The sequence below is a fragment of the Pavona decussata genome, unplaced genomic scaffold (assembly GCF_977016875.1).
Source record: "Pavona decussata unplaced genomic scaffold, jaPavDecu1.1 SCAFFOLD_48, whole genome shotgun sequence".
NCBI classification, from domain to species: Eukaryota; Metazoa; Cnidaria; class Anthozoa; order Scleractinia; family Agariciidae; genus Pavona; species Pavona decussata.
The window spans coordinates 4,175,624-4,189,581 of NW_028145470.1; the positions used below are offsets into that span (position 1 = coordinate 4,175,624).

The window sequence follows — 13,958 nt, forward strand, 5'->3', positions numbered from 1 at the left end:
TTCTGGGGGGGGGGGGGGAGGTATTATCAGCCCCACCCCACCCTCTCCCTCATGCTCAAGGTCTGGTTTCCTTTGATATAACCATACTCTGTCAATTCCAGATTTCTGTGTTTTACCACAATCAAATAAGGTGAATCCATAAATCTGAGAAATGTTGGCATCCGATTTAATACTGCTTTTCAAAAGAAATTTTGAGATGGATTGTTCACTTCTCGTTTTCACATAATTTTATTCTGCTTCAAATCGTTCCATGCAATTTCTTAGTTGATATTGGCTGCTTTTGCCAAGGTCGTTAAGCGTTGGGTGTTGGAAAATGGACAATGAAAGTACAAACCCCCTTTCGTTCCATTTTTTTGCTTTTTAACCGCGCTTTGTTATTGATCCTGTCATTCGCTGGTACCCAATGACGTGTTAAAAATAGCACCAGGTTATTGATTTGATCTGTCTCCATTATGAGCTGATATAACAATATTCTGAGTCCAAATTACCCTTGAAGAAACTTTTAAATAAGTGTGGTTTTAGATAAATGGGCTCCTGACATTTGAGAATAAAAATGAGCGAAATTACACAACGTTTCGATCTCATCATGATATCATTTTCAAGTGATGAAATAAATATGTTACGTTAAAGCAAAAAAACTGTCAAAAATTTGACACTTTGTGGTATATATTAACGTAACATTAATACGAGAACATATTGATGTATCGAAACGTTGTGTAATTTCGCTACGAAAATTTTATGCTCATTATTACTAAAAGTGGCAAATGGTGTGCTTTAAACACTTACATTTATTTTATCGGTTGTTCAACGATGGGATTGTGTAGATTATCGATTTACCGTGGCGTTGGTTGTACTTCCTGTTTTGAGACGTGTCCGTTTCAAGTGAGGTGCCACCCGAGTTGTTTAAGTCCCTTTGTGCGGTCACGCGATGGATGTTTGTTTCGTGATTTATGAACTATCTCCGTCGTATACCTGCTCAAAATCTCATTAACAAAATTTCACTCTAAAATGTCTGTTTACAGAAGAGAAATAGTTAAAAAATAATTGATTTTACCACATCTCTTAATGTGCACATATGACGATGACCTTGTTACGCGCGTCGAAATAACATGGAAGGTTATTGATGGGTAATTATTAGACAAAGGAGTCATTCATGTGAATAATTTATCAGCCCTCCTTGCCTCTTGTTTTGATCTTGAATATAGAATTGTTTGTTATTGATAAGAGGCTCTCTGTTTGTTTGTAAGGGGATCCGAGTGTAAAAGCTACTGTGATTGGAAGAGAACACATAGTACGGGCGGGGAATATACGGTTAGTTACTGGGTGACCCGGAAAACATGACAACAAGGTTGGTAATAAGAATATAGTACTTGATAGTCTTTCAAGAAAACAATATTCCACTATTTTCTTTCCAAAAGATCTGTACAAAGCTGAAAGCTAGTGCAATTACGTTCAGAGAATTGAGTTTTGTTCAAATTTGGCAGAAAAATACTAGAATTTGCATAAACGACGCGTTCCATTAATTTTCAATGGGCTTGATTGAACTACAAATTCTTGATACTTAGTGGAAAGGAGAATTGCTGCACCAATCAGCGCGGGAAGTTCTCTTGTCGCCTTGCAGTTTTTAGCGGGTTTTACACCGCTTACGCCGGCACCGATATCGCCGTCGAAAATGGCAAAGAAGAACTCAGCGAGACAAGGTTTGTAAGATTTCCGTTTTCCAGGAAGGACAACACCTTTTCTACGAAATCTTGGAGGCAAAATTCCAAACTGAGTTTCATTTTTCTTCCCTGTAGGAAATCGAAAAGACTTCTTTGACACGAGAAGCGGTCGTGTTCTTGCAGACTTGAATTTCGCTGACCATGGGACTTCCGCTAATCTAAAGAAAGAAGTATGTTTATTTCGCTGTTTATCGGCACACATCGTTAACTGGTGAATTAATTTGGTTTTATTTAACGCTGACGGCGGTTTTGTTGCCTTTTATTTTGCTCCACAAAGATTGCGTTCATTCGCGAGGCTTTCCCCCTTCGAAGCAAAGATGATATAACCTTGGTCCTTCAGTCTTGCGATTACGACGTCGAAGCAGCCATTGCTTGTTTTACAAACGGTGAGTCTTTTCGACATTTTTATAACTAGGAGAATGCATTACAAAGAGATTTTTCTGGTTTTAAGTGGAGGTCCGTTTTGAGTCGTTAGATACTCAAGTTATAAAATTTTACTATCGTTGTGGACGCATCTCGTCCCGTTTCTACGCACAGAAGAATGTCAAATTCCAACAAATATTCATTAATGTGTTATTTCTTTTTCGTTCCGTTTCAGGAGAAGCGGATAATCTTTTAAAGGAGTGGAATACCCAAGGAAAAAAGTCCAAGGTTTGAATTCTCTAACTTTTTTCCACTTTATTAAGCTTAAATAGTAATTTATTTTCAGGCCTTTGAATTATCCGTCACGTCACAGAGTTTGTATAAAATATTTAAATGGGTCACTCGATATAAAAATAATGAATTTTACGGCGGCCGATAGAACGTTTTCAACTACATTTGAGCTTCAGCTTTTAGCTGAAATCTGTTGTGAAATAATTATTGATAATAGGTTTATATTAACTAGTTTGTTAAACTCAATATGGCGAAAATTTTGGTCAAACTAAGCTTTAATACATGTAGTAGGACACTTAAAAATGTCACATCCACGACGATTCACTTATTCACTTACCTACGGACACGAAAAACACATAATTTAAAGTTTTATACTTCGAAGAAGTATTGATTTTGTAACTGTAATAGTCTTTGCTGTTACGAGAATCAAAGAATTCCAGAAACTTCCGGCCGGCTTACAAAGTGAAAGTTCATAAATATGAAAATTATTCATTACTTTTTTCCGCAATATAATTTTTGCACTTGGATTTGAAAGTCCCTTTAATTGTGGATGTGGGGTGTTGAGGTATACGATGAGATTAATAGGTAACCTTTTCCATCAAGAATTAAATATGTATACACAAAGGCTTACACGAATATATTCCAACTGCATTATTTTTCGTGTTGGTTGTACAGTTATGTAATGTATCTTAAATGGAGGTTGGCCATGTGACAAAAAACTTGATCTAACCGTGCATGAAGCATGACATCTTTGGTCATGAAAATTTTAAGTTTGCTGGGCCTTTAGGTGATGCTTCAGCTCTCTAGTGACTTGGTTTCTGACTAGTTAAAATGAAATTTTGCTTAGTCTTGGCTAAGATAAATTCTGTTTAGCAGTCGATAAATTGAATTCATTCACAGGAAAGCATGTTTATAAAACAAACTTGTTCCAGGTGGAGGTTACAGGTGTGAAAGCTAACCTAACATTAAAAAATCAAATAATAATGTTTATGCCATGTTTTTTACCAAATCAGGTCATTTTTTTTGTGGCTGCCTGGTCATGCTTATATGGAAGCAGCTACATTTATTAAATGGAAATTGAACAGGGTGAAATGCAGTAAGCCTCCTCCTCCCCCCCCCCCCCCCAAAAAAAATAAAATAAAATAAAATAAAATGTGCCAGCAGCCTGTGGTCAATAAAATTACTGTTTGTCACTTACGTTACAGTACTAGTGGCTTCAAAGCTGACCCAGCCCTCCCCTCTCATTCCCTCCTCCTCCCCCCACTCCTCTTCTCCCAAACAAGTTGGCAAGGGGAAATAGCTCTTGCTATATCCAGGGGCTAAAAACTTTTTTTGGGGCCTGTGCAATTTAAGGATGAGTGTGCAAGTAATTCTGAGCCCTATGGGATTTGAACTGCACAAATCAGATAGTCCTATCATTAGAGCCCAAATTGGATTCCCATATAGGTGATTGGGTTGGCTGTCTTGTCCATTAGGGGTGAATCTAAAACGAACACCATTAGGGCTATCTTGGTATCTTTTAGGGTGTCAGCACAAAGGGGAATGTGAATATTATTGGTACCTGATAGGGGCAAGACCTTTTCCATAGTTCCATAAGGAACGAACTTACTGTGCTCCATATTTTTTTGTAGTTATCTTATCTAAGACTTTTTGTAGAAAAAAAAAAGATTCTGCAAAAAATATTTCACAAAAACATTTTGGCAAAACTACTGACTGGTAGAAACTACCATAAGATTTTAATTTCACCAATATTGCAGACTAATTGCAGTATGTAAACTTATGAAATTCAGTGTTGTTCTTTGTGAAATCCTGCAGTGGTTTTTCTGATAAATGATAATTTATCTGTAATACTTATCACCCAGCCGAAATTGCAGAAATGAAATCCACCCCCAAAAAAATCCTGCAAAATTCAGAAAAGGTTTAATTCATTTAGCAAAATTAAAACTCCCACAAAAAATGAATACTATACGGTTGTCAAGTGTATCTTGCAACAACAGCTGAGAAAACAAAAAATAGTTGTTTAATTAACAAGCAATTTTCATTGGATAGGTGTAATAATTGAACACCTAAGCTGATCACACTCAAATTATTATGTGCATTATTACATGCAAATATCAAACAGTAAATTCTTGAATCTGATTGGTTCTCAGCATGTATTACTACATGGAGCGCACTTTCTATTTTCTTATTAAACTTTTGATTTTTTTTTTTTTTTTTCTTGCTTTAATTCAAATGTTGTTACTAGAAAGTAGTTTAAAAAACTAATGTTTGTGGCAGCCTGGTTTTTTACTTGTGCATAAATTGATTCTCCTTTTTGTATAACTGAAATAATGCCCTGAGAAAACTAAAAAACGGTGTCTAATACTAGCAAACAATTTAAATTGAACAGGTGTAATTGAACATCTAAGCTGATCACACACCAATAATTTATTATGTACATATATGTAAATTATCAAACACTGCATTCTTGAATCTGATTGGTGTACTCTTTCAAACTTTGACAACTTTTTTTTTCCAAATTGTCCTGTGATCACCGTGATTCTTTTGCCTAAATTAAAATGATATTTGAAAGCTAATAAATGGTTCTATCTGCCTCTTTTTAGACCAAAATTCAGAACCATCTGACCATTTTGAGTATAAAGTGAGAATCCTCGTTTTATTCTCAGTATTTTCATTGATAGCCATCCTCAGTCTCATTTTATTCATTTTGTGACTGCACCTTTTTGGAACTTATGGGGCGCTGTCACAGTGATCTTGCTGTATTTTGGTCGAGATGGAGGGTAATGTAGGAAATTTGCAAATTTTTCCGCTTGGCCCAGCTACTTAGCTCGATTAGCTTGCTATTTCTAAGTGGCTGTGCTCTCTTCCTTAGTAGTTTTTTCTTTCTTGCATTTATGTCAACTCGGTATAATTTCTGGGCATGAATAAAGATCATTGTTGTTGTTGTTGTTGTAAAACTTCTAAAATATTTGGCAGAGAACCTTTTTCTAACACTGAAAAGAAAATACTAATGGATTCCTCCAAGAGAGAAAAAACTATAATCAGTTTTAGTAACTTCTCTAAAATACACAGGAAGGACTTGAAAAACTTGGCCAATTTTTTTTAAGTTGCAATCCATTTCCATCCTAGCCATCTGCAGCCGAAGATGAATGATCCCAGCCTCTGTGTACTATTAGGGTTATTTTTAACAAAAGTAAACCATTATTTTGACCATTCATTCAATTCAAATATGTTTTTAAGCTATTCAAAGTGACACAAAAAATAGGCAACATTGCCCCTTCTAAAAGGTGCCTTGTGGTGTTTCCATAAGGAGCATTTTAGAAATGCAGTATTATTACTGGACTCAAGGTTTTGTCCAGTTGAGGTGAACATGACAAAAGAATTAAATGCTGATCACTATTGAGACTGAAAGGGATACTCTCACAGAGATTTGGCTGTGCTTTGATGCAAACTGCTCAAATAGTTGACTAAAGAATCTCTTCTCTTACCCAAAATTGCTCTTAGAACACCGGGAGAAAAACATTAAGTGATATCACTGAAGAAGAATATACCATAATAAGTTTTTTTTAGAGATTTCTCCAAAAATACACAGGAAGAACTTGAAAAAGTTCACCAATTTTTTCAAGTTGCATCCATTTCCATCCTAACCATCCACAGCGAGAGATAATTTATACTAGTTTCTGTACACTAGTAGGGTTATTGTTAACAAAAATGAACCATTATTTTAAAGGTCCATCGATACAAATATATTTTCTGACTATTCAAAGGGACACTAAAAATAGCTGGCACTGCCCCTTTAACAGGTCAATTTTGTATGAGAAAAGTGTGTAGGCCTGAAAGCACCAGCTAAAATGATGCTAATCAGGGCCCAGTTGTTCAAAGCCCGATTACATGTAAGCTAATCCTGGATTAACGCAAACTTTGACTCGAGTTTAATTGCTAATCAATAAAGATTCTTCCAAAAGATTCTTGGCACTCAGTTTCGACTTAAACTTTTCTTTACCTTAAGCTCAAAATCAGTCTTAAAAACCATTTTTAATGAGCGAGATGAAAGCCTCGATTAACTTCTCATCCTGGATTAGCATTAATCGGCTTTCAAACAACCAGGCCCAGTAAGGCCACTGCGTAACAGGAACCCTGTAGCCTGGAGTGCCCAAGAAAATACTCTGTTGCCTGAATTTATTGCAGCAGCACCTAACACTTTACATATTGGGCTCCTAACTTCTTGGCTTTTGGCCTTGTCAGCTCCTTAAAATTAATTTTTCTCAGGCAACCGCCTTGACGGACAATACACTTCTCTCCCTAGAATGGTAACTCTGCAAAAAAGAAGAGAAACAAGAAGAAGCAAGCGCAGAATAGCGAACCTGAATTGGCTAAAGTTGATGTGGAACCTGAGAAAAAAGATCGGAATGATTTGCAGCTCAATCAAAATGGCTGTGAAGGTACAGCAGTAATTCTGTAGTTGGATCTATTTTGTTAACAAATATACAAAAACTTATGTATATAATAATAAGTAATTATTTTTAAGATTATGTTAGTGTAATCGTTGACTTCGAGGCTGACTTAGAGGCAGCGTTTTTAACTTCTTTCGCCTCAAAGACTGGAGCAAGAGGAGATGTGTTGTCACAGTGGAAAGCATATGAAGGGAGACCTTCCCACTTGAAGTAAGTACTTAAATGGCGCTGACTGCTGTGTGAAGACCTGGTTTTATGCAAAACAAAATGGAACAAAACTTGCACATATGTAGAGGAAAATGAACTCGTGTGATTACTTAGCATACTAGAAAGCAAGCAAATACCATGTGGGACACAAACACACACTGTACACACTGCTGTCAATAATTAACCTCGAGTCTGTCTAACTTTTACAGTGTACCTAAAGAATGAATGAATATTTTTCTAGATTCATTGGTCAAGTCTGATGATGACCCCACCAAATCAACACCCCCCTCAACCATGACCCTGGACTGCCCTTCTCCATCACTGAATTTACTTCAGCCACCATCACCGTCAAGCTCTGAGATTTCCCTTCCTTCATCCAACTCTGACCAGCCAACAGACGGTATTCCAGATCCTGAGCTTATGTCTAAGCATGTGTCAGATAGCCCAGGTCATAACTCTCCATCTCATGCAAAGTTTGAAAGAATGATGTCCACTGGGCCTGATGCTCTGAAGAAGACAGTGAAAGATCTACATAGATCCAGTGTTTCTCTCCCAAGATTTCAATTGCTATTAGAAGAGGTGAGAATCACTGGCAACGATTTAGCCAGAAGAGTGTCCTGTAAATTTGGTTAGCCTGCAGGTTGAACTTTTTATCTACAATAATAATTTAATTTCTTTTGTCCAGGAGTGTGAAAAGTCTTTCAAGACAATTGCTGAAACGTTTAAAGAATTGAGACAATGGTAAGTCTGAAAATCGTTTGAGCCCAGGAGTCATGTCATAGACAAAGTGTGTAAATTATGATCATCCGGGTGAGTGTAGTCCTGAGAAGGATTGCTTGAGATGGCATTGACTGACCTTTCAGCAACCTGACCAGAAGTTGTCATCTGAGTCAGTGTGACATTGACTGACATTTCAAAAACCTGAGCAGAAGTCATTATCAGAGTCACACAGACTGATGATGATTGACGTCCACTCAGGTTGTAGAGACGTCAGCCAATGTTACCTCAAACAGTCCTTCTCAGGACTATACTCACCCAGATGATCACAATTTACATAGTTGTGACAATGGCAAGTGTTAAGATTGCAAACACTATACTCAGACATTGGCAAGTCCAGATAAAGCATAACATGATGTTGACAGTAAGATGGTTTCTTAAGGCAGCGAATGCCATGTGGCTTCATTATTGTAGGTGACGTTACATGTTTAATTATAATTTTTGTTGTAACATGTCTGTTGTGTTATTTCTCATCTATTCATAGTTGTTGATCTCCTTATTTTGTTTCTCTTAGCCTTAATGACAGAGAAGCTCAACTTTTTGCTCAAATGGAAGAATTCAAGAAGCAAGCAGGTTAGTTTATTTGAACATTAATATTTGTTCTAGTCATCTTTGTTTTTGGTCAAAGCAGTTCTCAAATAATTAGTGACCTAATAATTAATTATAACTCCTGACTAATGACACAATAACTGATTGGACTTTGCAATGTAACTGACAAGTTACCAACAATTTACCGACTGTCAACTGACACTTTATTTTAGGATAACGTTACACTGTTGGCCATCTGTCAGCCAGCTATTGGCCTTCTGTCGGCCATTTGTCGGTCAACTGTTGGCTGTTTGTCAGCCGACTGTTGGTTGTTTGTTGGCCAAGTGTTTACCAACAGTCAGCCAACAGGTTTATTGGGGACCTCACCCCATGCTTTGACATTAATAAATTGATTAATGGATTGATTGATTGATTGATTGATTGATTGATTGATTGATTGATTGATTGATTGATTGATTGATTGATTGATTGATTGATTGATTGATTGATTGATTGATTGATTGATTGATTGATTGATTGATTACATCACCACAACTGCTTGCAGTTAAAAAGGTTATTGTGTGAAAACCTTTGTCTGTTTACTTCTATTATAATCTTGCTGAAAGATCCTGATGGGCACTGATAAACACAGTGTGCATTTCCATAGCATTAGATTTCAATAATTATTGGCACTTTCTGTAGTTGAATTACTGGAACAAAGACAGGAGAATGCAGCAGCATTAAAGCTTAAATCAGAACGTGTGGGTGGAATGCCTGAAGATGAAGTGACACAGTTAAGGAATGAAATCAAGGTATCTTGTGATACGTTGTAGTTTAATTTTTTGTGGTAGGGCAGGGGTGACATTTTTAAAACAGATTTGTTCAGATTGTTCCAATCAATAACCAGGCAAATCTGTTGTTAAATACTCCATATATTTGTCACATGTTTGCAGTTGAATCCCCCAGGGGGATACTCCCATATAAAATTAGGTATGTGCCGCTGTGAAGGGTATGTTTTTCAAGCCGTTAAGTCTGGGATAGGGTATCAAATTCATAGAGTTTTGGTCTAGAATAGGATATCATTGGAAAAATGTAGTCTGGAACAGTCAAGAAAAAAATGAAGACTCAAGTCTAGGATAGGGTATGGATTTTGGATGTCTTGAGTAGAATAGGATGGCTCAATGCGGCTGTACATGGTAACTACATATCAACGGCTTAAGTCCCATACTTTTCACCTTGCTTTACCTCCTGAAAGACAAATCTTGTCAAGATGTTGGATTTACATTTTATTTTAGTTTCTTAAAAGTATATAAAATACATGTATGTACTCATTTTTGACAACAATAATTGATTGTGCATCAACTGAAATCAATCATTTCATTGACCAAAATTTATGGGCTCTTGCTGTAAGTTCTTTAATTGATGACTATTAATACTATTTTCCTTAGAATTTTGTTACTGAGCGGAAAATTGATGAGGAGTTGGCCAGAACAACCCGGTTTGTAGGTGACAAGGATCAGCTTTTGACAACAATCAGGAATTTTGGAGAAGGTAAGAAATTTGAAGTTTGATGTGAGTAGTTTAGGGTGTTGGTAAAGTGTTCCAAGCTGTTTTACGCTGTTTTTATAGACCTTTATCACAGCAATTTAAAATTTTGATGTAGGCCAGGGACATTGTACAGGTGTTTGTATGAAGATGGGCAAAACTTGCCATTATTTTTCATACAAACATCTTTTAAATTTTCAGATTTAGAGCTTTATCTTCACTATTTCAAAACTGAAGACTCGGAAACTTGGCCTTTTCACTAAATTATGTTATTTTAAGGTGCTTTTTACACGGTGTCAGTTGTTATGCATTACCAGAACAACATCTAAATTTTTAATTACCATGATAAGGGAGAATTGCCATGCCTAACCCAGTTTGAAATACAAATGACCTATGATGGAAACATTGCACACAGCATCTTTGTCTGTACTGTAGATGTTGCATTCCCCAATTAAGCACTTTCACTTGGTTAAGCATTCTCCCTCCAATGAATCCTTCCTGAAAAGAAGCTTCGTAATGGTCCATTGATATTTATACCTGGAACTTTACTATTTATTTTCAGTTGTACCTGTCAAGAGCTGCTACAGTCCTGTTACTTTAAACACTCCATCGCTGCCTACAAAGAAAGCAGAAGTGAAAAATCATGACAAGAAAGCAGCCGAACCTGTCAAGACAGTCACAGCATCAGCTCCTGCAAGTGCTACCGTACCTGTTATATCATTGCCAGCAGAGGAGAATTCTGTGTCTTCGCACAAGGCTCTTCAAGAGGTGGCTGAATTGCATGCAAGGCTTCAGGCAGCTCTTCAACAGCAGGTACCAGTCTGATACTAAATATAATGCTAATGATTCAAACCCAAGATTACTACATCTTCTTCCAAGATTGCAAGTCGAAAGTACCAACTTTGACAACTGAAAAAAAAAACTTCCGCTTTATTGAACATGAAAATCGTAATCATCAAATTAATGGCACTGCTCAATTTGATTTAATCCACAGACTCAAAATTAAGAACAACTTGTACAGCATAATCAACAGTACCACATGGAATTGCTGCTCAGTAGCTTAATTCATATGAATGATCACACTTTAGGATTTCATTCACAGACTCAAACGTTAGAACCACCTTGAACAGCATAACAAACAGCACCACAGGAAACTGCTGAATATTAGCTTTGATTTGAATGGTCACACTTTAGGATTTTATCCACTGACTCAAACATTAGAACCACCTTGAACAGCATAACAAACAACACCACAGGAATTAAGCACTGCTCAGTAGCTTTCATTTGAATATATGAATTTAGAAATTGTTTCATCCACTCTAGTGCATGACATAACTGAAGGTTTGACTCTGTAAGAAAAGCATATTTAGCCTGTTAAAGGGGCAGTAAAGTTTTACTGTCATACTAAGAAAATTGAGAACACTGAAAAATATTCCCAGAATATTTATTGTTCCTTGACCTCTCATATGTATAATCAAACCGGAAAAAAACACAAACCACAAAAATAATAATAAATGTTACAGCTTGTGATTTATTTCACATCTCTAGTATCTGATTGGTTTTCTCTCCCAATGCAATTAACATTCCAGAAATAATAGCACTTACAGTTTTCTTACCTGCACAGTAACCCTGAGTGCTTTTCAAAAATTAAATGTATTTGCATGGTAGTAAAAACATCTCTTAGTGGAGAAAGGTCTCTCATCATTTGCTGCAGTTTACTTGAAGACATTGGTATTAAACTATTCTGACAGTTTCGTTGCTTTTAATAGGGGTTATCATCTTCAGCTGGTAATTCAACCCAAGGTAAGTCCTTGGAGAATAAAATATTAATTTGTTCATAAACGTCTTTGGAATATATGGACTTAACCTTTCTTTCTGCCTTCACTACAGGCTACTTACATGTACTCCCCCACACTATGTGGCTATGATGGAAACATTGCACACAGCATCCTTGCCTGTACTGTAGATGTTGTATACCCTCAATTAAGCACTCGCTCTTTAAACCATGCCTTATGTGATATGTTGGTTTCTTAATCAGGGCAAAAGCAGTCAAGAGTTGACAATAAGAAGGACAGGCCAAGCTCAGCATCTCAAACACGGAATCATCAACAAACATCACCACGGAGACCACAAACAGCTCTTCCACAAAGTCAGCAGAGGAAGGAACAAAATTCCCAGCATGAAAAGCCTAGACAGACCAGATCATCTGAGCCAAGGAGCTCTCAACAAGAAAGGAATTATAGTAGTAATCAGTCAAATAGGAACTCTAGGAGAGGTAATCAACGCCAACCTCAAAGAAGTACGAGGCATGAGACTTCAAACGAAATGAAAGAGAAGCCAAAAGAGGAAGCTGCGCATTCAACTAAGACGTCTGAAACATCGGAACAGCAGTCAAAACCAGGTAAAGAGAAACAATCACAGAGTGAAGTTGAGAAAGTTAACCCTCAACAATCAGAATTTAGCAAAAAGGATCAATCAGGAAACAGGAATCGCCAAGCAAGAGAACAAAGGGATTTTGGAGATGAGAGACCTCGTAACAGGAATAGAAGAAGAGGGGGTAGAAGAGGAGCTCCTGATGGTCAAAATGAGAGGGGTGTTTCTAAGGACATAGGACAAAAGCATGATAATGGTCCTCAGGAGAAGGGCCCCTCTCGTAGAGGTCCTGTGGAAAAAAGCCCTCTTGCAAATGAAGAGAAGAAAGCGACAGTTAAAGAAGAAGGTGAACATGATGTCCAGATGAACACTGTCAGTGATAACAAAGATACTACCCCTGTTGCAAAGGATGTAGAGAAACATAATGGAGTATCAAAATCACAAGATGCTGTGGTTGTGAATAGAAAGGAGACTGATACAGGCAACAATTCATCAGAGGGTTTAAATGGTGAGAGGAGCAATCAAAGAGAAAGTTCCACCAAGGAGGCACTACCTCAAAGACAAGAGAGGGGATCTAGGAGAAGGGGTGGTCACAGAGACAGAAGTCCTCAGGAGAAGGGCCCCTCTCAAAGAGGTCCTGTGGAAAAAAGCCCTCTTGCAAATGAAGAGAAGAAAGCGACAGTTAAAGAAGAAGGTGAACATGATTTCAAGATGAACACTGTCAGTGATAACAAAGATACTACCCCTGTTGCAAAGGATGTAGAGAAACATAATGGAGTATCAAAATCACAAGATGCTGTGGTCGTGAATGGAAAGGAGACTGATACAGGCAACAATTCATCAGAGGGTTTAAATGGTGAGAAGAGCAATCAAAGAGAAAGTTCCACCAAGGAGGCACTACCTCAAAGACAAGAGAGGGGATCTAGGAGAAGGGGTGGTCACAGAGACAGAAGATATGGGCCAAGTTCCAGGCCCACACCTAATAGGGACCTAAATGGAGGCAAGCCTGTTGAAAATGGAGTGGGTCACTCTCACACAGAAGAAGAGAGTGGTGTTCAGATGTCAGAAGACGGGTCTCAAAATAAGGAACATGATAAGGGCTTGGATAAAGTTGATGTACCAATAGTAAATGGTTACATTCCTGTTAAAGAACTTAATGAGGGCAGTATAGGTAGGTGACATTTTAGGAAACTTAGATTCATTATAATGATCTATTTATGATGACCAACTTGCAACTTATAGTGATTTTAAATGCCACACAGCAGAATCCTGCTTCTTTAATGAAGACTCAGTAGGGGAAGGAATAAAAAAAATTCAAATAAATGGATTTAGAGACAGTCATAGTAAACACCAGTCCAACATAATATTTACAATGAATACTACAGCAAGACATATTAAAGCATTTTATAATAATGTCAAAGCTCCCCCATGCTGATTGGCTCATAGCAATCGTCATTAAGTATATGGGCATTCCTTGTTGACATGTGCTTTGGTCTTGTTGCCCCCACTTTCTTTCCAATTTCTTGTTTAGCACTATTTAACTGCCCCCTCTACTGGTTACCAAGTGAAAAAGCTGTTACTCTTCTTGATGTCAAGTCTGAGTTAAAGACAGCAGAAATCTACTGTGATTAAATTGTTTGACTGTGGTGACTAAGAAATCTATGAACACCTAGAATTATTTCTGGAAGAAAGAAGAAGA

General features: G+C 37.2%; 1 protein-coding gene across 1 annotated transcript; it reads left to right on the forward strand.

Moving 5' to 3' along the window:
- The first annotated feature begins 1,578 nt into the window (after positions 1-1,578).
- Positions 1,579-13,576, forward strand: LOC146481872 (uncharacterized). The gene is made up of 13 exons (XM_085107957.1): positions 1,579-1,700; positions 1,797-1,891; positions 1,999-2,107; positions 2,320-2,372; positions 6,682-6,817; positions 7,278-7,615; positions 7,722-7,777; positions 8,328-8,386; positions 9,044-9,153; positions 9,790-9,892; positions 10,449-10,699; positions 11,656-11,689; positions 11,925-13,576. Exons 1-13 carry the CDS (start codon positions 1,673-1,675, stop codon positions 13,436-13,438), a joined length of 2,886 nt encoding a protein of 961 aa, XP_084964083.1. The 5' UTR covers positions 1,579-1,672; the 3' UTR covers positions 13,439-13,576.
- The last annotated feature ends 382 nt before the right edge of the window (positions 13,577-13,958 follow it).

Bases quoted from the DNA above. Each gene is read 5' to 3' on its own strand.
- LOC146481872 (XM_085107957.1), top strand. From the start codon at position 1,673: ATGGCAAAGAAGAACTCAGCGAGACAAG. The intron at 2,108-2,319 runs GTGAGTCTTTTC...GTTCCGTTTCAG, and splicing joins CATTGCTTGTTTTACAAACG to GAGAAGCGGATAATCTTTTA. The intron at 2,373-6,681 runs GTTTGAATTCTC...TTCTCTCCCTAG, and splicing joins CCCAAGGAAAAAAGTCCAAG to AATGGTAACTCTGCAAAAAA.